At 37.3% G+C, this 23,472-nt stretch overlaps 1 protein-coding gene across 2 annotated transcripts in view; it reads right to left on the bottom strand.

Moving 5' to 3' along the window:
- Nucleotides 1–273: 273 nt before the first annotated feature.
- DHX9 (DExH-box helicase 9) overlaps nucleotides 274–23,472 on the bottom strand; it is a 59,068-nt gene continuing 35,869 nt past the window's right edge. For both annotated transcript variants that reach the window (XM_025430027.3, XM_035718769.2), the window contains 16 exons: nucleotides 19,167–19,308; nucleotides 18,664–18,746; nucleotides 17,039–17,195; nucleotides 14,760–14,860; nucleotides 12,596–12,809; nucleotides 12,358–12,452; nucleotides 11,983–12,056; nucleotides 10,690–10,842; nucleotides 7,947–8,107; nucleotides 7,043–7,154; nucleotides 6,286–6,447; nucleotides 6,046–6,173; nucleotides 4,668–4,897; nucleotides 4,190–4,305; nucleotides 3,278–3,478; nucleotides 274–942 (listed from right to left, as the gene is read on the bottom strand). In XM_025430027.3, the coding sequence (XP_025285812.1) occupies nucleotides 576–942; nucleotides 3,278–3,478; nucleotides 4,190–4,305; nucleotides 4,668–4,897; nucleotides 6,046–6,173; nucleotides 6,286–6,447; nucleotides 7,043–7,154; nucleotides 7,947–8,107; nucleotides 10,690–10,842; nucleotides 11,983–12,056; nucleotides 12,358–12,452; nucleotides 12,596–12,809; nucleotides 14,760–14,860; nucleotides 17,039–17,195; nucleotides 18,664–18,746; nucleotides 19,167–19,308 (2,496 nt within the window). In that variant the 3' untranslated portion in view covers nucleotides 274–575. The remainder of the gene's footprint in view (nucleotides 943–3,277; nucleotides 3,479–4,189; nucleotides 4,306–4,667; nucleotides 4,898–6,045; nucleotides 6,174–6,285; nucleotides 6,448–7,042; nucleotides 7,155–7,946; nucleotides 8,108–10,689; nucleotides 10,843–11,982; nucleotides 12,057–12,357; nucleotides 12,453–12,595; nucleotides 12,810–14,759; nucleotides 14,861–17,038; nucleotides 17,196–18,663; nucleotides 18,747–19,166; nucleotides 19,309–23,472) is intronic.

Genomic DNA, 23,472 nt, shown 5'->3' with positions numbered 1-23,472 from the left:
GACAAAACTTGGGAAAAAGTCAAAATGTTCAGCCCTAGGTCAAAAGTTTTATTCAGGGATCAGAGGTTCATGGAAAATTGTGCACTGACCAGTATTTACTAGAAGAACAACAATTCCATTTCAAGGCTATTTATTCTAAATACAAGTAACAGTATCACTTGGTATACTTTGAAAAACAATACAATTCTTCCTGTGATGCATAAAACTAAGATGTAACTGGCATTGCATAATTATTCTAATGTGTAATGTCAACAATGAACTACATGACCAGTATTTGGTATAATACTTTATTTTCTATTGTATTAAACTAAAGCCAAGAAAATATCAAGTTAATTTTAAAGGCAAATCTTTACTCCTTAAAGAAAAAAATACAAACTGGTAGTTTCAGAATCAGTATATTTTACATAATATAAACAAAACCACTAATGTATCTATATGCTTGGTTTCCTTAAACTATAATGAACCACAAAATGGGTGGAAAATGGGTTTACTTACTGGCATCAAATAAACAACTTGGGAAAACAGGTTGCATGCATTTTTTAACTGTCTATGCATAGGCACTGACATAACAAGTTTTAATAGCCACCACCTCCTCTTCCTTGTCCAAAGTAACCACTCCCATAGCCCTCTCTGACACCCCCTCGCTGGAATCCCCCAGAACCTCTGTAGCCTCCTCCACTAGACCCTCTATAGTCTCCTCCAGAACCACCTCTATAGCCACCACTGACAGCTCCTCTATAGCCTCCGCCATAGCCTCCCCGATAGGAGTTGGAGCCACCAGCATAGCCACCGCCACTGTAGCCTCCGCCACCAACATAGCCTCCACCACCTCCATAGCCTCCGCTGCCATAGCCTCCACCACCATAACTAGAACCTCCTCGTCTATATCCACCTCCATTGTCGTATCGAGCCATCTTGGGAGGACGTGGACCATCTCCATACCTAGGAAAAGTACAAAATCACCACTTTAGCAAAGCATCCTTAATACATCTCAACTAGTCACAAAGCATAAACATTTAGTCATATTTGAAAATTTAATACAATAAAGGAGATGAAGCCAAGTGCACAAATACAAAAAGAAATAAAATCTGACTAGAAATAAAATTCTCCACAGAAGAATGCATCGACTGTAACCATCTGTTTTTCTAAAATTCTTTTTTTTTTTTTTTTTAGTCTTTTTTTTCAATTTTCACTTATTTATGATAGAGAGAGAGAGAGGCAGAGACATAGGCAGAGGGATAAGCAGGCTCCATGCACCGGGATGCCCGATGTGGGATTCGATCCCGGGTCTCCAGGATCGCGCCCTGGGCCAAAGGCAGGCGCCAAACCGCTGCGCCACCCAGGGATCCCTCTAAAATTCTTTTTGGTTCATTCTCAAAGATCTTACATTTTGACAGTAGGTCCTTACAGCTTTAGATGGTTCACTTACTGAGCCTCAGCTATACAGCATTCTACAAAAGCAGTAATATGTAAGAGGCTCCTGGAGTTGGCAGTTTGATCTTTATCACCAAGTACTTTTTTGCATTAACTCTGAAATATGTTTTTGAAAAATGCCTGTGATTTATTTACACCTAGATCTGATTCATGTGGCAAACAAAAAAATGAGGTGTAATGAAAAACTGCATAAATCAAGATGTCTCACTTGTTAACAACTCCAATTCAGCATACCCTTATTCTTCCTATGCAGTTTTTCTTAAAGACTAACACTATGAAATTCACAGCTTTTCAAGTCAGAAATATAGCTGGGATCTAACTTCACTCCTTCACCACTCCTCTGTTCCCACCCCCCATTTCAATCCATCACCCATTCCTCCCAATTGTCCTACAAACCTGTCTAATCTACTCTTTCCCATTTCAATTCTCCCTACTGTAAATTCAAGCCACCATTATATTCATGCATCCTAAACTCTGATATTTATCCCATCCTTTGTAGGTTCTGGAATTTTGTCCTTCAGGGATTATATGTGAAGCTTCCTTAATCACCATCCTTCCTGCTGAAAGTAATCTCTCCTATTCTAAACACCTACAATTGTTATCTACCCATGACACTTCTTTATCTTTCTTTTTGAAGACTGTCCTCAATAATTCTATATATCTGACCCACTGGGAGAGCAAAGTATACACAATAAATAAGTGTGCTGTTTTAGAAGCTATTTACTGCCTTAGTTTGAAATCCAGTCCTACCATTCACTGGCTGTATAGCCTTGGATCTTAATGTCTCTGTGTTAGTTTCCTTACTCATATTAAAGGGGAAAAAGATCTACCTACATCATAGATCAAATGTTAAAATGAGTTAATATCAGAAAAGCACTTGGCACAGTGCCTGGTACACACTGAATACTATGTGTAAGATTAATAAATTTTAAAAAGTAAACTAGTTATAGCAAAATGGGACTCAGAATTCAAAAAGGACACAGTTCTATATAATAAAATTATTAACAGTTTATAACCAAATGCAGTAATGATCCTTGAAAGGAAGATCAAAGAATTATTCTTGGATGATTAGAAAAATTTTAGTATGTTTCTAATATTAGATAGGTTAATATTTAAAATTTTGGGGTGTGATCATGGTATTGCTATGTGCTTAAAAGATGCATGAAGTATACTGATGTAAAATGTCCTAAGCTCTGCAACTTAGTCACAAATGATTAAGCAAAAGTAGGTGTGTGCACACACAAATGTATAAAAGCAGGTGTCACAGAATGCTGACAATTAGTGAGTTTAGGTTCTAAGACTTTATTGGTGTTCACTGTACTACTCTTCTGTCTTCTTGGCAGATATCAAATATTTCCAAATAAAAAGTTGTAAGCAAAGAAAGATTAAAAAGGTGGAAAAAGTCAACCAAATAAGACATTTTAAGAATTAAGAGAAATTTCACACTTAAGATATTTGCATTCTTGCATTCCCCTACTAAGATGAACCTTGAGGCTTTTCATTTGAAGAAGCTCCGATTTAACCCCTCAATCAACATTTTTTCATTGGAGAAAGCAAAAGAGTACCGTGGAAAGAGAATGGTTTGGGCTCTGTCACTTTCCTGTCATGGGACCGACCCTGGACTTTCTCTGACATGCACTGATACAATATACTATTAACACAGACAAAAATTAGTAACATCCTTTTTTCTGAATGTGTTAACCCGCATTAAATCTCATATTCAGTGTTTGTCTAGAATTTTAACGTAAATAAACAAGGCCTCTATTAGCTAACTGTGAATTTTAGGCCAGTGTAAGATTACTGTCTTCTGCTTGGTTCAAAGAGATGTTACTGTGGTACTCACCGTGTACTGCCAATCATGAGGTTGATACCAGCAGCTGAGGGCCTAGAGATTTGGCGAATCATGTTTAGCATATGTTCATTAACAGGGTCCAACTGGCTGATGATATTAGGCTGTTTGGTTACTTCAACAACCAGAGCTTCCATGGCTGCCCGGAGAGCAGTGATACAGGCAGCAGCTTCATGAGATATTTGCAGTCTGATCCTAAAGCAAAGAAAAATGATAAGGTACAAGAAGGGTATATATAGCAAAGACTACTGTCTCTCAATTTCACACATGGTTAAGTGATGGAATAAATTAAACTTCTTACTAAGTACCAATACTTTCAACTCCTGCAATGAACCCTACTTAGGCAAACACAGGTATGAAGAATGGTAACAGTTTTTAAGATCCACTGCTGGCTACTGGCAGGTATTGTAAACCAAGAAGTCTATCCAGCAAAATATTGTAAGCAATATAGATCATTCAGTTTCCAATAAAAGAATGAAAGAGACTCACATTGCTGGAGTTGTCAAGAATATGACTGAGCCTACTGACTGGTCAACTAAGATCTACTCCCTTTTTGTCAAGTGCTTACTACATGTTTACCAGTAGTCTCTAACCAACATACAGAGTACATGAAAAGGTACCCAAGTTTCAAGTAGATTCCAATTCCCTAGGGTAATATTCATGTGGGGCAGATGTAGCTTCAATGCCTATGCAATTGCTTCCACTGGTATGACTTACTATCAAGTATGAACTGTACTACCAAGATATACCACTACTCTCCAAGAAGAGACAATGTTATAAAACACTTCATTTCTGCCATGAAATTTTGTCATGTTTATTCCGCAAATAAAGTTAGATTAGCAGCTAAATCCCATTACACCTCAATTCTAAGAATGTGGTTTGAAGTTCACATCTGAAAATCCATACCAGTCATCTACGAGCACGATCTGCCCATCAGACTGGACCTTCTTGGAGGCAAAGAGAAGCAACTGCAAGGGAGTGACTAAGGTCATGCCCTTAGCAGAGATGGCTCGGGTTCGAATCTGCAGATGGAAAAGGAGGCAAGAGGAAACAGATGACATTCCAGGTTGTCAAATGCCATATAATTTATTGAATTATGCTTTAAAAATAAAAACTCACATTCCCACCGCGCATTAATAAGTAATGACAATGTAGATTTCTAATGTAAATTTTTCTTTTTTTTGAGGTTGGGGGAGAGAGAGGAAGAGTGTGCTGGGCAGAGGGAAAGGCAAAGAATCTCAAGCAGGCTCCATGCTCAGCACAGAGCCCGACACAGAGCCCTGAGATCATGACCTGAGCTGAAATCAAGAATTGGATACTTAACATACTGAGCCCCACGCAGGCGCCCCTCAATGCAAATTTTTCTAAACTAATCTTTTCTTACCTTTTCACCAAATACAAAGAAGGGAGATGGGTACTTCATGTCTTGGCTGCTAAAAGGACAATTAACAGACGACTTGTGGATAAGGGCATTACGCCCTTCAGTGGTGAGAATCTTTCTTTTTTCCTTATGATAGCACACATTAGGGTACACACCAAAAGCCAGAAGAGAGATAACAACATCCAAATTATTATCTGGTCCAGTGTTAGTAAACACTTGGGTCAACAAGCAATCTGTTAAGAGGAATGGGGTAAAAATATCAGATTATCTGGCTAATCCTCGGATTGCATGTAAACTTAAGAAAATTAGGACTGACTCCTTCCCACCTCTTTTTTCAGATTTCCTGTCTTCTCAGAACTTTTGCACCCATATTTTAAGTTCAAGGAGAAATTCTGAGTCTCCACAACAAAAAACTAAAATACTTACATTCTCTTATAGACTCAACCATAAGAGTTGAGTAGTTGAGTGTTTACTTAAAGACAAAAGCCAACTCCTCACTCAGGTTATCATCTACTTGCTAAAAGTGAGCCAGACCTAACAGGTGAGTAAAGTGGAACATCTACTGTTCCTCAGTAGCTGTTTTTTTTAAAGACAGAATGACAGTTCAAGGGGAGCCCACTGGAATGAGGGCTGATGTTTCCACCCACACTATGCTCTTTAGAAGTACTTCCTCATGGTTGAGAAGCATGACAGTGACCACTAAGAACATGGATATATTCTGTGCTGGACAAACCTAAGTTCTAGTCTCATCACTTAACTGAATGAGTTTAGACAAGTAATTTAAACCTCTGTGTTTCCTCTTCTATAAAACAGAGTAATATCTGTATCTTGGGATTATTGTGAGGATTCTATCATATAAGATATGTTCTTCCTTTTTTCCTTTGATTTTGACTTAAAAAATTACAAATTTAGTCCATTTACAACAGAGGAAAACATTTGTCTAGTTACTTAGATTATATCCTTTTGAAATTTGCCATCTTGCCCAACTATGTTCTCTGTCTCTCAACTATAATACAGCTATGTCCAGTTGTGTGCTTCAATTCCCAACTTTAGGAAATGACGCTCTTTTAATATAGTTGGAGAACAAAAGATTAAAAGCTCAACTAATATAAGAAATAAACAGCTAAATTACTCTCTCTCCATCAAATATCAAAGCCTCCTTACTCTCCAGCACACTTAAAGGCACTTAAAATTTAACATGGTAAATTTCATGTCTAAACACAAATGTGGGCAGAATGATCAATCACTTGACAAAACACTATTTGAGGTTATTCAACGAACACAGGGTCTAAAGTCTGAAGCTAAAAGACACTGCACTGTCAACGTGCACATGCTACATAAATGTCACTTTAGATAGATCCTTAGAATCTGAGAGTCATACCTTCTGGAAATCCAGAATTAATCAGAATCTCTTTGAGCTGAACTTTGGCTTCCCAGGTCATTCTTAGTGTAGCCATATTGAGTCTCTTGTGCTCACAAAAACGTATCTCTGCTTCTTCTCCACCCATTCTAAAATAGGTAAGAGTCATTTTTTTTAAGAGTCATTCTCAAAGCCCCAAAACACATTAGAAACTAAAGAGAGTTCTCACAGCTTTATAACTTTCTGCTTTCAAATGCATACCTAGCATCATCCCAAGCCTGGAAGACCGATAAAAGGGCCACATGATCAGAAAATCTGTTTCCAGCAAAATTTCGATGAATATAACCCAGTCGCTTTCCTTCACTAATGAAAGGCTCCGGAAAGCAGGTTGCAGCAGAGATGGTACAGACGGCGTCTCCCACACTGAAACAGACAGGAGAATTCAGCCTCATACTTTCTTTCCAGCAGTTCACGAGCCATACTGTCACTGTGGGTCAGTCTTTACTGGCTATGATACTGCTTTATCAGCACCAAGACTGGCTTAACAAAGAACTTTTACAGTTGCTCCCTCCAGAAGCAGAAAGAGAAAAAAATGAAGGAGCTCTAATATTAATGGATGAATATTTACCATAAATTATGACCAAGTATTTTATTTTTCCTTTCCTTATTCTCTTCCCCATCTTCTCAACTCTCTTAATTAATCTTCAAAATTTCCTGATAAAGTATACCTGTTTTCCTAGTTCCATTTCTCTTTTAAAGACAACCACTTACGCTCCTCAGAGGAACTGTGCTTCCCTTTTGAGAAACTTGTGCTCTTTCCCCCAACAAGCTGGGCCCTGGTACCCATCTACTGGTATCATGCATTCTCATTTCATACTTTGCTTAATATCTGAAGTATGCCACTTCTAAGAATTTAATTTTTTCTTCTGAGCCCATCCTGTTTTTTATGGCAAGGGGAATAAGATCCTGAAATTGTTTTTCTACCATTTAAGTATCAGCAATAAAACAAAGCACTTACTAGAAAATACATCCCATTATCATCATTTTGCCAAAACGAGGCTCAATGGGGAGTTTAGCCAGGATTCGTCCCAGAGGAGTCAACTCATCATTGGCATCTAACGCATCAAGTTCTGTGGGGAAATATTTCTTTATGAGCAGAAACAGTAATGAACACTCCTTTAACTGAGGCAAAGATGAAAAATTTAAGGTTAATTGAGTTTTTAATATTTGTCAAGTCAACTGCCAGCACCATGCCCATAGCCAATAATTCTCTTTACTCAAAAACAGAACAAAACCAAATTCTGGAGCACCTAATAGGGAGAAGGTACTAGAATTAGGTCCTGTAAGCTGTAAAGCTTGAATACAGCCCATGCAAACTCTATAGATAAAATAAAAACTAAAATAACAGCATAAGTACATATGCCCTAAACAAGTCTCATGCCATCTACAGGTAATTTTTAGAGAGAAATGAGATGCGAAGAGCCAAAGTCTAAATAAAGTTCATATAGCAGATGAGTATTGGATTCAAAATCAGATTCCCTTGGCCAATGTTCTTAGTTTTTCCCATGATACTACACCACTTCTATGACATGATTAGAAAATACAAATAGAGATTTTAACAGATACACATAAAATACTAGATAGTGAGTAATTCATATTCTAATTGTTAAATACTGGTGAAGAGGTTTGTGGGTTTTTTTTTTTTGCTTTTTTTTTTTTACCAAAAGAAGACTCATGTTACTCCTTTCTTACCCCATGTTGCTCATTTTATAAAACTGACCACACTAAATACATAAGGTAGCACTGGAAGTCTTACCACAGCCTGCCAAATGTATCTTGATTCATCTGTTACATGTTAGTTGCCAGGACAAGACAAATGGCATAATTAACACGTGTTAGGTAGGTTCTGTGTTTATAGGTACCTCTAAGGGTATGCTCTGCTTCGATCACAGCATCCAAAGGTGGAGGTTCAATCGCCTTGGCCAGAAACTGGCCAATTCCTCCCAGACGCAGAAGTTTTATGCTCAAAGCAATTTCGTGTAATGGTGTTCGGAACATCTCAGGTGTCATATGGGTTTCAAGTCTAAGTGAAGAAAAGCAGAAAATAACCATCCACTCTTGTATATACATGTCTGTTTGACAAAATCTTTGCAGAGAGATAATCAGGTTTATAGAGCTCTCCTTCCCTCACCCTTTTATAATTAACAAAAAATGTTTTGTATTTACCACAAAGACTCTCTGGACAAGACCCTTTTAACTGCTTGAGCAGTGGTTTACCACTTACAGCTTGATAGTATTTTTGTCTGAAGAGTGAAGGAGGATGAAAAAAAGAATTCTTAATGTTATTACCCATACCTATGACTTCAGGTCTTGCCTGCTGACAAACCTGAGTTATAAACAATGGCTAAGAAGGGAGAGGGTGAGGAGACAGGCAAAAATGGGTGAAGGGGAGTGGGAGATACAGGCTTCCAGTTATTGAATGAATAAATCACAAGGGTGAAAGGTACACCCCAAAGAATATAGTCAACTGTATTGTAAAAGTGTTATATGGTGACGGATGGCAGTTACACTTGTGGGAAGCACAGCATAATGTATAGAGTTGTTGAATCACTATGTTGTACACCTGAAACTAATGTAACATCAGTTATCAACAATACTCAAAAACAAACACCTCTCACCCCCCCCACCCCTAAATGGTAATAAGACTTTCTGTGGAGATTTGGGCTGATACTAACATTTCCCCACAATCACCTTCCCTTTCTGGTTCGTAAAATTTAGTGCCACCAGAAAGATTTTACAGATCATCTAACCCTTAAAAATTTTAGTAGTAAGTTACTATTACAAATTAATATTAACAATGATAATAGCTAACATTTACTGAGAGCTTACCATGTACCAAAGCACTGTTCTCAGTATTTTACATTATTAACTCATTTAGTTCTCAAATCCTGTGGGTTAGGTATTATCTATCTTCCTCTTTCAACTGAAGAAACAAAGTTAAGCAACTTGATCTCACTTTACAAAATGGGGAAAGAGGTCTACAAGAGTGTAAATATTTAGGTTTACGTGATATAATAGGTATAAATGGTATTAAAATCCAGGTCTCAATTTTTTTTTTTTTTTTTTTCTAACTAGGGTCTATGCCTAGCAGGAGCTCAACATGATGGGGCTTGAACTCACAACTCTTGAGATTGAGACTTGAGCTAACATTAAAAGTTGGCTGCTTAACCAACTGAGCCACTCAGGGGCCCTCAGTTCTCTACATTTCTAATTCACTTCTTGGCTATTCACTGTTCATGATGAAAATTCATGGAACAATTTACAGATGATTCCAACACTGCTGGCAAGACACTTAAGTCAGCTTAAATAAAGTTTACATAAATGCAGATAGCAAAAAGAAAAAAAAGCATATAGTGTTATCTGTTTCTTATCCTACAGAGAAAAGAACAAAAATCTTTACTATGGGTTCATGCCATTACTAATTAGTAGGTGATTTTCACTAAGATGTTCAAGTACAGGACTTGTTTCTTCAGTTCAAAGGACAATCTAGGGCAGCCTGGGTGGCTCCGCGGTTTAGTGCTGCCTTCCGCCCAGGGCATAACCCTGGAGACCCGGGATCGAGTCCCATGTCGGGCTCCCTGCATAGAACCTGCTTCTCCCTCTGCCTGTGTCCCTGCCTCTTTCTCGCTCTGTGATCTTAAAAAAAAAAAAAAAAAAAAAAAAAAAAAAAAATTTCAAAGGGCAATCTAACCTTTAAAAAGTAGGTATCTTCCAAATGTTGCAGCCAGTCTCCTGAGCTAACTTCTGATGCTCAAATAAACCCACATTTACAATTTACCAGGGAGCCATTTAAGTTACCAGGACAAAAACAAGTCAAAGTTTCCTTGGTTTCTCTTCAGTGCATTATATACACATTTGGCCACCTAAATTAAATCTGTCCCGCAATTCTTTATTGTGATAAATATACACATGTAGAAAAGCCCTAACTCTATCTTATAGTTAATCAGTTAAAGCTAATGCACACACATAGATCTTCAGAAACATATAACTATGCATCTTATTAAACCTGGAGTTCAGGGCAGCCTGAGTGGCTCAGTGGTTTAGTGCCTGCCTTTGGCCCAGGGGGTGATCCTGGAGTCCCGGGATTAAGTCCCACATCAGGCTCCCTGCATGGAGCCTGCTTCTCCCTCTGCCTGTGTCTCTGCCTCTCTCTCTCTGTGTCTCTCATGAATAAATAAATAAAATATTAAAAAATAAATAAATAAATAAATAAATAAACAAACAAACCAACCTGGAGTTCAGAGATAAGGATATTTTTTTTAAATCAACAAGTCCCAACCACAAACATTCCCCAAAAGGCATACAGTATTTTTTAAAGTACAATAAGTTAACCATTCTGTAAGTATCAGTAATCCTAAAGTGACCTATGTGGAGCCAAAATAATGATTTGTAGTAAGCAGGAAACAGTATCAAACATGCAAATCACTGACAATCTCATTCTTGGACAATCTTGTTTTTTAAGCCAAGTATCTATCCTCCAATATATGTAACCAAAAGCATTTATGTGCTGAGTTTGTTAAGTTCATAGTGGGTAGAGTGGGGGGATATATTCTATGAAGGGGTAAAAAAACAAATCTGTAATCTTGATTCAAGAATTGGTCTTACCTCTCAAAACGAGCTCGGCTACAGAGGTGAAAGCAGAATCCAGGCCGCACGCGGCCAGCTCGTCCTTTCCGCTGCTCAAGGTTTGTTTTGGATGCCCATACTGTAGCGTAGTTGGTCATATTGTTGTGAGCAGTGAACAGCTTCACTTTCTGCCTAAATAGGAAACAGTGGCTAATTCTAAGATTCACATGTATCACCAGTACATAACTATGGTATTTCCACTAGAGGATGGATACTTTTCAGGTAGCTATGCTGACATGAAGCCTGAGCAACAGCACGAAGAATGGTCAACCTCCTAAGAAGCAGTTACAACACGTCTGTGCCACTTACCAGCTGGACAGGTCCTGGACAAGTTACTAACCTTTCTGTGCCTCATTTTCCTCATCTGAAAATGGCTAACATACTCTTACTGACCTCATAGGGTTTTTATTTATAAACATTAAGTGAGTTAATAAATGGAAAGCATTCAAATAGGATTTAGCACATATATTTAAGTAATCAGTAATTACTCAAGCAAAATTTATTTCAAAATTTTGTATAACCTCCAGCATATCTATGATCTAAAAGTTAGGTGATAAACCTGAGTATGTGGCACTTCTGATGACCTCACCAACCAGTGCTCACACAGTTCTGCTGAACCCCTAAGGCAACCTCAGAATCCTTCAAAGTTCCACATAGGCAGCTGGCACTAAATGACTGGAATTGGCACAGAAGAGCTGCCTGCTACTCACCATTCCTATAGTGGGCACTGGTAGATCTTTCTCAATTACCCCGGGAGGCTGAGGTACTATGTAGAAAGACACAGGGCACAAGCTGGCCAGACAGAACAAAGTTTTGACTTTTCTGTCCTCTCTGTGTATCAATTACCATGTAATTGTGTACTTTTTATCCCTACATAATGCATCCGTGTGTATTTCCCCGGCTCATTGCTTTATCGAATATGAATCCTTTTAATTCTTGAGTGAATGTCCCATAGGTGGGATATTTGTCATAAGATAAATATTGATCATCTTTATACACTGAACAGTATACCACAATATGGCTGTGATCAATGGAAACACCCAATGAGAAATGAGCAAATATCCACGAACAAGAGCAGTGGGAAAGCTCAAAAGTTAGTGCTAAGCTTGGTCACTTTCAACACCAAGTATTAGTAATTAGCCTATAACCAAGTATATATAGTCACAGTATTATAGACACTACAGAACACAGGATTTCAAAAAAAAAGGTGTGATTTTTGAATGGAACATTCTAAAGATTTATTCTAGGCAAATAGGTTCCTTGGAAACTTACTTGCAAGAGTCAATGACATAAACAACATCATTTATGGTAATGCTAGTCTCAGCAATATTTGTGGACAAAATAACCTGTGAAGACATATTAAGAAAAATTATACCTCAGAAAATATTTTCCTCTTATACACTTAAAAGAATCATTTGCTCATGTAACAAATGATGAGAATTCCAGGAGCATTAAAAAAAATTCACCCACTGCCTAATAAAAAACTTACTTATTACTATTAGTAAGCTCAGAAAGAGAAGACCCTTTCTTTCCCTCCTCAATTTAGATGAATTACAATTTTGAGGGAGGTAGCTCTCTGAAGGCCTCTAATACCTGTTTAATATCAATGTAACTTCTAACCCCGTAAGTGTAAATGTTTATACTTACCTTGGTAACTCCCGCTGGTACTGGGTCAAATACTTTGCGCTGTTCCTCTCGAGGAATCTGAGAATGCAGAGGTAGAATCTGATACCTGTGGCTTCCTATAACAATAAGAAAAGGTTAAGGCCAAAAAATAATAGTCTATTTGAAAACTGCTCTACATTATGCACATTTTAATTCAAATATTGACACAACACTACATTTTTTCACATGCTGCCTAGGGCACAAGCAAAAATACTCATACCAAAATCTGGATTCATCTCCAAATGCTTCTGCATAGTATAAATCAAATTCCAGCCAGGCAGAAAAACCAACACAGCTCCAGGAACATTAAGGGTCTCAATGTACTTAAGTAGAGCTTCAATGAGTTCAAAAGGAGTTTCCTTTTCATTCAACTGAGCCATGCTCATCTTTGTCTCTGGACCATATTCATCACCACAGATCAGGTTGCAATTTGCCTGCAAATAAATAGGAAGACATATTTTGAATTGTTTTAATTACTACAGTTCACGAGCTGTCTCTAGATTTGTTCTTAACATTCAAATAACACCTAATGCTCTTATTAATTCTGCTGATTAGTCATATCTGGCATATAGAAGAAACAATTTCCAAAAATGTAGAACCTACTACATGTTGAGATACTGAATTTTTCTCACGACCAGTATTTCCCATAAGCAATGTCTAAAATTCAAGCACAAACTCTTAAATTTGACTCTGAAACTTCTAATGGCTTCTTCTACCAAGTCCATTTCTCTTATGACCATACTCCACTGGTTTCTCAAAAATATTCTTCTAATTAATGAACTGCTCCTATAAATCCTGCCTGTGTATCAATTAACTGCTTTATCTATACACAAAACCTGTGTAATTCCCAAGTTCATCACATACCAAATTTTAATTCTATTTTTTTTCTTTTAAAGATTTTATTTATTCATGAGAGACACAGAGAGAGAGAGAGAGGCAGAGACACAGGTAGAGGGAGAAGCAGGCTCCATGCAGGGAGCCCGATGTGGGACTTGATCCCGGGAATCCAGGATCATGCCCTCGGCCGAAGGCAGGCACTAAACTGCTGAGCCACCCAGGTGTCCCAAGTCCTTTAATTCTTAAATCACTGTCCTGTTGGCAGCTTCATTTGATCATCTATTTCCAAAATAATGTGGTCTGTATTTTCTAAAAAGTCTGCCTTAGGGGCAGCCCAGGTGGCTTAATGGTTTGGCGCTACCTTCGGTCCAGGACGTGATCCTGGAGACTCGGGGTCGAGTCTCACGTCGGGCCTTCTGCGTGGAGCCTGCTTCTCCCTCTGCCTGTGTCTCTGCCTCTGTGTCTCTCTCATGAATAAATAAAATCTTTAATAACTAACTAAATAATAAAAACATGCCAGGTTCTTTCCTATCAAATTTTGCATTGCTGTTTCATGGTCTGTTCAAATTTCCATATATAAGATGTCTTTTTATATTATTATTGGTCCACATCTCAAAATAAGTGTCATTTTCCTTTATGGTCTTCTTAGGAAATCCCTCATGACTCCCTGGTTTAATACTCTCCATCTGATGCCACCACTACACAGGCTCTATAATCTAGGAGGGGAACTGCTGTTTCGAAAACTTTATTGTACATATCATTCAAGTGGAGATTTTGTTAAAATGTACAGTGATACAGTAGATCTAGGGTGGAGCATAAAATTTTACTTTTCTACCAGCTTGTTAGGTACTGTGACCCATGGAAAACAAACCCTTGTAAAATTGGGAATTATTTCTAACCACATGTGGCCTTTAAACATCTCTTTCTTCCTTTTTCTTTTGACTTTTATCTAGAGAGGATTTAACTTGTAATATGAAAAAAGCTTATCACCCGACATGGAATCCTTTGGAGTAAAATATATCAATTAAAAAAAGACATGAGGGATCCCTGGGTGGCGCAGCGGTTTGGCGCCTGCCTTTGGCCCAGGGCACGATCCTGGAGATCCGGGATCGAATCCCACGTCAGGCTCCCGGTGCATGGAGCCTGCTTCTCCCTCTGCCTGTGTCTCTGCCTCTCTCTCTCTCACTGTGTGCCTATCATGAATAAATAAAAATTAAAAAAAAAAAAAAAAAAAAAGACATGATAGTCACTTTTTAAAGAAGTTTTTTAAAAAAGATTTTACTTATTTATTCAGAAGAGACATAGAGGGGCAGAGACATAGGCAGAGGGAGAAGCAGGCTTCCTGCAGGGAACCTGATGCAGGACTAGATCCCAGGACCCCGGGATCACGATCTGAGTGAAAGGAAGAGGCCGCTCAACCACTGAGCCACCCAGGTGCCCAAGAAAGTTTTCTATAATGCTAACTCACTGCATGTTTTTACTAAAATCATTGTTTGTGATAATATCAATTTGTCACTAATGAAAATTTTCAATGAAGATTCACTTACATCATCATCCTCACCACCATCGTCTTCTTTATCTTTCTTCTTTTTGTCCTTTGGTGGAGGAATAAAGTGGGTCATCTGAATACAGTCTTCCAAAAAATATTCTGCCAAGACAATCCAGTAGGTAAATATCATTCAAAACTCAAAATTACCTTAAAACCCTTCAATCTGATTCTTCATAAATAGCAAAAAATTCCAGTCATAATAAAAAACCCTTTTTTCCAAACTCAGTGTTCCAATAACTTGGACTTTGAAAGAAGGTGAGATATTTCTCCTACATGGTCCCCCTAAGCCAGATAGGGTACCCTCTGTATACAACACTCAATCATTTGTGGAATGTCTACAAGGTATACACTATGTATACACTGTATACACTATGCCAATACACTCCCAAGGTATGGCAGTTAGGCAAGGAAAGAATGTGTATATGGTAACATACTGTAACCCATCCTTCCTCTATCAGGATGCACACATAAAATGGGTTCCTTTTAGTTACTACTATAAAAAAGGACATCAGCAAAGCTGGAATATCTAATCAATTTTATTCCTGTGTTTCTCTGCTGGGCCCAGAAATGTCTCATAATCTATAAACAATACTCCTCTATATGCAAAGAGCCCCACAAAGTGCTACTCATCACATTATATCAAGGGTACACACAACCAATACGACTCATCACTGATGACGTTAAACTTGTTCACTTGAGGTAGTGACTGTCAAGTTACTCCAAGTTACTGCAAATAGTATATACTAGAGTATACAAACATACTCCAAGTCACTGTGAAGTTATTATTGTTTCTCTCTTTCCATACTTTACTCTGTGGAAGCAAATCATTAATTAAACACAAGACACTCCAGAACAGGGAGGTAAGCCTCACTCTTCTGAGGTATGAGGGAGAATATCTACATAATTTTTTTGAAATTATTCCATATGAGAGATCTGTATTACCCATTTATTTATTCAACCACCATATAGACTCATGGGTATTTATTTTATCCCTAGGGTTATAGTCCAGTACTGTGTTTATTTTTGCTCAAATTATTCCAGCTCTTTCAGGTTGGCTCCTGTGTCCATCTCCATCACTGTGGTCAGCAGACAGAGCTAAGAAATATACACATGCACTCTCACCCATGTATTCATACATATCTGTAATGATTTCTGTATCTATTCCCTGGTATTGGAACTTGGACTTCTTACTGACGTTTCCACATGTAATTGTATACCACATGGTTCATTCAAGCTTTCCCTCCTATTTACCTACAGCCTCTCAATCCAACAGTAAACCTGGCTCCCCCATCTGCCATCCACTTATTTTATCAATCTCAATATACATGTAAACAGTTTTAAAACTGTCAACCTATACCCTCACAAGATACAACTCACAAGATACAACTGCAGTTGGCTTTTACTATACAGCTAAAGCTGACCTTACTTCTGAATTTCAAAAATAGCACCCTCATGTAGCCAATATTTATAATTTCATATGCACACAGCGAATTTTTTAGCTCATTTTCATGTCCTCAATTTGACTGCTAGATAGAATCAATTTTTTTAACCAAGCTATTAAATTAAATGACTGTCCTTAAAAAATGGTGAAGGTAAAATATTTTGAAGAAAGTAAAGGAATAGGCCGCCTGGGTAGTTTAGTCACTTAAGTGTCCTATTCTTGGTTTTGGTTCAGGTCATTATCCTTGGGGGAGATCAAGCCCTCCGTCCTTAGGCTCTTAAGGCTCCACGCTCAGTGGGGAGCATGCTTCTCCTAGCCCCCTGCTCTCTCTCTAAAGTAAATAAGAAGAAAAAAAAAAAAAAAAAGAAAGTAAAAAAGCTCAAAAATACCCTTATCAGAAATACTTATCGTGAAACACTCATCTTAATGTCATTTTAAAACATGCCTGCTCCAACTCTAAGAAAGATTCTCTTAAAATTTGACTCTGGCTGCTTAAACTTTTTAGTAGTATTTCCCATAAACATCTACATGCTATTATGATTTACACCTGACAGTATGTAATTCTGAAAGTTATCTTTAGCAGTAAGGAAAAGGCAAGAAAACTATTGGATATGCCTACTCCTCAAGTAGTGAATGAAACTTGTTCTTGTTCCTCAGACTATACTCATTACTGCTGGACCAAAAAGCCTGAGAATGCTATAATGTATTTGATATTCTACTCTGGCCTGTATTTTAAATATCTTTTGAACTATGACTCCAACCTCCGGGATTAAGAAAATCCAAACATAATGGAATAAAAGTTGTTCACCTTCCCATTCCACCTCCAAACTATTTACCTTGAACAGGATAAGTTCTCCCATAAACTTCAATGATGGGGCAATTGAAGAAATATTCACAGAACATACTGGTGTCAATAGTAGCAGACATGAGAACAATGCGAACTTCAGGATAAGCCTGAACCACGTCACGCAACACTACCAAGAGGAAGTCAGTCTATTAAAATACAAATGAAAAAATTGCGTTAAGAAATTCATGCTAATCAACAACTAAGAGATTTCTTGTGTTAGATTTCACATCAGTGAAATTCAGCGAAATTCTTTGGTGGCTTGCAGAAGTAGAAGATAAAGCGTTATGGTGGGATTCAATAGTATTTTTAAGAACAGCTGTAGCCTAACAGCTATGGGAATTAGAAATAAGTGCTATTTGGGTAGGAGAAGGGAAGAAAAAATAAATTAATGACAGCAAAGAATTCATCTCAAAATTTTCATTGAACTTTATTATTTGTACATATACATACTTTAGGAAAGAGGGAAAAGTCATGATAAGCCAAGACGCAGTTATCCGATCACCTGCAAAACTAATCTCTAAAATGTTGAAAAGGTCTTATTTCTGGACAGTGCTGTCTAGATGCTTATTCATATTTTTTACTTAAGATTTTTTAAATTGCTTTGGCACTTAAGTCCTTATCTATCTGGAAATGATTTTTGTATCTGGACAGACGGCAAGGATACAAATGCAACTATTTCCTTACGATGACCCTTTGTTTACAGCTCAATTTATTGAAGAACCTATTCACCTTTCCCAATGACCCAACATGTATCACCCTCTTATACCAAAGCTCCATTCAACACATCACCTATTTCTACACTCTGAATAATTCAATGCTCAAACTGTCAATCCATGTACTATTTCAATTATTATGATTTTGAATTAAGTCCTGATATCTGTCAAGCCAAGACAATACATTCTGCTCTTCTCTAGAAACCCTGGTTATTTTTGGCCATAAATCATCTCCATACATATTCATAATCACCTTACTAAAAGTCTATGAAAAATTCTGATGGGAATTTGATTAGACCTGCATTCAAACTGGCTCAACTTGGGGAGAATTAACATCTACAGGATTGACTTATTCTTAAGTATTTGACATTCTGATTATTGCAATAGGATCTTTTGAGTGGTTTCCTAGCTGTTTTTTTTTTTTTATAATACATAAAACACAACTACTGACTTCATGAAATAAATTCTAGTTTCTTCCTAATTTGTCATGATTATAATTAATATTGGAAAAGATCAGAGCTGCAAACATCCAAAAAGACATTACTAATCATACTGAATTTATAACTTACAAAATTTATCCCAGAGAAATATCCAGTTCAAAGAAAAACTAATTATTACAATTCTGTGAATGATTCAATCATCAACTGTTCAGTTACTGAATTACGCTACCTCTCACTGTAATGATACTTAATGAGAGGACTTTATTTTCAGAATTCTGGGCTAAAAAAGAAAAAAAGGTTTATCTGCTTGCTAAAAACAAGTGTCTATTATCTTAGTGACTGAAGTTCCTGATTTTGATAGAAGATGTAAAAAGTGGGAAAAGGGAAAGAAAACATTCTGTTTTGATTTTTTTTTAAATTCAGAATATTAGGAGTTTGCTATTAACTTTCAATTTACTTACATTTATGTCCCTTTCGTGTATTTCATCTACAATTACGTGACTGATTCCTCGAATGCCTGCTTCTAATTTTCTTAGGAGCACACCTGTAAAAAGAAATGAGCCCACTTACTGGGGTTGCATTTAAAAGTGCAAAGAAACAAACTTCTAGACAATTAACTATGCTTCGGTTAATATAACCCCAGCATCATTTTAGGGAAGAAATAGTAACCTGTTGTTATTATTAAAAAGGTAACAGCGTGCTCTGAAACACATTTGAAATAGAGTATTAAAAGACATAACTCTAGTAACTTAAGCAGATTTTATCTTCTCTAAGCTGCAACAACCAATGGGTAACATCATGCTCTCATCATGAGAGGAAGTGCCAAAAGTTCTACTGAAATTAGAATTCTGAGACTGGCTCCTTGCCTTTTTATTTCTTGCCACTCTGCACCGTTACCAAGTTTCTTCATAAATAATATTATATAAATCCCAAGTGAAAGAACAAAATAAAACATACTACTGACCGACAGTACAAAACATTATACTGGCATAAGGACGAGGAAGGACAGACTCAAATCGAACGCTATAGCCACAGCTTTTCCCAGGTTCTTCTCCTCTCTCATAGGCAACTCGCTCAGCCACAGAAACTGCACTTATTCTCCTGGGCTGAGACAAGAAAAAAGAAAGTGATTCAAGACACAAAATTAGTTACACTTATTAGGGTTATTAAATTACTATAGTAAATCTGTCCTACTTCCAGCTCGTCAATTAACACCAACAATAGTAACGATCTTTTTAAGCAAGCTCTATAATTTATTAGAATACATCAAAACAAAAAAAAACTACCACTTAATTCTATGGTACAGTCTTAAAGAGTTTTTCATTTTGTATATAAAATAATTCTTACATTTTTATAGAAAATAAACTCTTCACCATTGGCCAAAACTCTTAATATTCAGAGTAATTTTCCAATAAACAGATTATGTATTGGGAGCTTGTTCTTATAACTGCCTACCAAAGTAAAGGCATGTGTTTAAAAAATTATTTAACTGAGCTGTATAGGTATTAGGAAGGTTAGCTCCTTCTTTGCCATACCTACTATGGCCACCTTTCATTTAATCATTTTATTAACTCATAAAGTAACTCTTCATGAATATTTATATAGGTGCTATAGATAGTGCTAGAGACAGAAAATTGAATGAAATCACTCTTGTTCTTGATGAGCTTACATAGCGAGGAAAATAGAGGACATAATAATATGTCCTAAAGGTAAAGATACAGAGGTAGATGGAGATTTATAAACACTGAATGTTAAGTTGCCTTGTATTTGATTTTGTAAAAAGTTCTTGATAACAGGTTGTACTTTAGTTCCTTGCTTAGAGAAAACTTTTCTGAGTTTCATAATTAAATACCAATGTTATTCCAGGTTAGGACATGACTAATTAGGAAATCTAAGATGAATAATAATCTTTAAAGAAAAAAAAAAGTCCAAAACAAAACCTCAGTGACTTCACTAAAGGTGTTAATTATCTTTAAATCAAAATAAGACATGATCTATTCATTTCCATAACCCTAATTTAAGAGTCCTTTAGGGAAGGGATTAAAAGATACCCCCTTGAACATGATGTTGGGTTTTCCCGAGCTTATTTTTTTCGTTTTTTGTACCTTGACTTGCCGAGTTACGCTAGCTTTTACTACTGACCTGTACTCTGCACCTAACTATGAATAAGTGTTACATGAAGAATTGAGCTCTGTATCCTTTAAGAGTTTGACTATATACTTACATCAGGAAATGTAAAAATGATATTCCACAAAAGGTACAAAAATACATGGTTTTCTGGGACCTTTTAAGTTCACAGCTTTCTATAGTCAGGTAAATTCTTGACCCCATTATTGTCTCCTTATTCCATTTTTGTCTTTCCTAAAGTTTTCAACATTCCTACTAAATAGATGGCTTCTAGAAGAACTTCAAATCTATTAGGTTATTTGACTCTTCAGAGGAAGTTACTACTGGGTACTCAGGGGTTGCTTTTATCTCCTTGGGGCTACTTTCAGGTCTACTATCTCTATATTTCCAGCCTTCTAAAATAACCATGGATAGCAGATAGCATATTCCCTAAGCAGTACTTACTACAGTTCTTAAGTATATGGCCTCCAAATACAATGGTCTTAAGAGACTCAAGAAAGGGGCACTAACTAGGTGGCTCAGTTAAGCATCTGCCTTCAGCTCAGGTCATGATCTCAGGGTTCTGGAATCGAGCCCCATGTCAGGCGGGAGCCTGCCTCACTTCTCCCTCTGCAACTTCCCCTGCTTGGGGCACTCTGTCAAATAAATAAAAATCTTAAAAAAAAAAAAAAAAAAAAAAAAAGAGAGAGAGACTCAAGAAAGCCATCCATGGGAGAGGTTAAAAATTAACATAAGAGGTTCTGAAACCATCTTCAGAAGCACTACGGGCCACATTTCCTTGAATATGCACACAAATCAGTATCAAGATGACTATTCATTCAAACAGCTAAAGAAACAAATGACTCTGCAATCTTCTTCCCATATTTTTTGTACGCTTCTCTGACTTTTCAGCTTCTAGTATCCTTAACAGCTCTGATTTTAAAACAAAAAACCCCTTTAGCTACATACTGAAGAGAAACATTTCTTTTATTCATAAATAATTTGATGGGATTTTTCCTAAGGTGAGTATAGAGCCAAGTGCATTAAGAGTTAAAATATAGGGGCAGCCCAGGTGGCTCAGCGGTTTAGTGCTGCCTTCAGCCCAGGACATGATCCCGGTTGGGCTCCCTGCATGGAGCCTGCTTCTCCCTCTGCCTACGTCTCTGCCTCTCTCTTCTCCGTGTCTCTCATGAATAAATAAATGGAATATTAAAAAAAAAAGTTAAAATATGTATATCATCTGACCCAAAAATTCCATGTTTGTGAATTTATTTCAATGGAATAATCAAAGGAATACATAAAGATTTAGGTGCAAGTATGTTCATCTCAGTATATATAATACCAAAATGTTAGAAACAGTCTTTAAAAATCTCCATCCTTTAAGAATAACAGCATGTGCATAAGACGGAAAATTATTTTTAAAGATTTTACTTGTCAGACAAAGAAAGAGAGAGCACACAGAAGTGGGGGTAGGAGGGAGTGAAGGGAGGGCAAGCAGAGGCAGAATCAGACTACCCAGTAAACAAGGAGCCTGATGCAGGACTCAATCCTGGACCCTGGGATCACCCTTGAGCCAAAGGCAGACATTCAACCACTAAGTCACCCAGGCATCCCACAAATGGAAATTTTCAAGCATAAGTTAAGTGACCATCTATAATAAACATTCCACCCAGAGAAAAAGATGGAATAATTCTCCAAAGCATCTTTCAACTTTATGATTCTATCACTTTATGAAAGAATATAAATAAAAGAGGACTAATAGAAGTGAAAGCTGTGTTCTTATGCAAAGAAGCAGAATACCATTCTGTAACTCATTAACATTTGTTATAGCCTATATATTAAAACCTGTGCATTTCACAGATAAAACCAGTGGAAATGACCAAATTATTTGGAAAAGGACACAACCTAGTGAAAGTTAAAAAGTGTTTATACAAAAGCCATTTTTGGCTAGATCAACTAACTTGGCTTTGATATCTATTAGATGGCTAGTGAAAAAAACAGCTTCTCACTTCAACAGGAAATGACTTTTATTCTACTCATGACATGTGATCAACTTCTGAGTGAGAAGACAAGTTTTCAGCTCATCTGCTGAATTCTGCATCTCTTCCTATATGACTGAACTGTTTTTTGAGATGAAAAGGGTGAGTGGCAGTAAGGAAGGAGGGCAGAGCAGAGTTCAAGATTCCTCTTCTAAACAATACACCTTCCTGAAAAATATACCTCCTATAAGACAGGTAAACATTAAGAGCAAAGATATTAACAAAACAAACAAAAAACAACAAAACAAAGACCAAGGACATTTTATTGGTCACAGTACTGGGTGCTGGAAATTTCACTATCAGGCAAAGGATTCATAGCCAGTTTTGGGAATGGGAAGGGCAAACATTTTTTTAAAGATTTTTAATTTTTTTATTCATGAGAGATACAGAGAGAGAGAGAGAGAGAGAGAGAGAGGCAGAGACACAGGCAGAGGGAGAAGCAGGCTCCATGCAGGGAGCCTGATATGAGACTCGATCCCGGGACTCCAGGATCACGCCCTAGGCCGAATGCAGGCACTAACCCGCTGAGCTACCCAGGGATCCCCTGCAATCAAACATTTTAAGAAGAAAGTTAAGAGTCCTTTCCCAGGGGATCCCTGGGTGGCTCAGCGGTTTAGCGCCTGCCTTCGGCCTAGGGCGTGATCCTGGAGTCCCGGGATCAAGTCCCATGTCGGGGTTCCTGCACGGAGCCTGCTTCTTCTTCTGCCTGTGTCTCTGCCTCTCTCTCTGTGTGTGTGTGTGTATCTCATGAATAAATAAATAAAATATTTAAAAAAAAAAGAGTCCTTTCCCAGAACAACGTAGACCTATGATATTTTTTAAGCCTAAAATGCCATTGATTTAAATGCAACATCCATTCTTTCAATAATCCGTAATTTTTTAAGTCAAAAAGCTCAATTCTTTTTTTTTTTTTTAAAGGTTTTTAATTTATTTATTCATGAGAGACAAAGAGAGAGACAGGCAGAGACATAGGCAGAGGGAGAAGCAGGCTCCATGCAGGGAGACTGATGTGGGGACCTGATCCCAGGACTCTGGGATCACACCCTGAGCCAAAGGCAGATGCTTAACCACCGAGTCACCCAAGTGTCCCAAAAAACCCAACTCTTATATCAAACATAAGACAAC

Source organism: Canis lupus, chromosome 7, assembly GCF_003254725.2.
Source record: "Canis lupus dingo isolate Sandy chromosome 7, ASM325472v2, whole genome shotgun sequence".
NCBI classification, from domain to species: Eukaryota; Metazoa; Chordata; class Mammalia; order Carnivora; family Canidae; genus Canis; species Canis lupus.
Note: the sequence above shows the minus strand (reverse complement) of the source record. Positions and strands in the feature narration are given on the sequence as shown.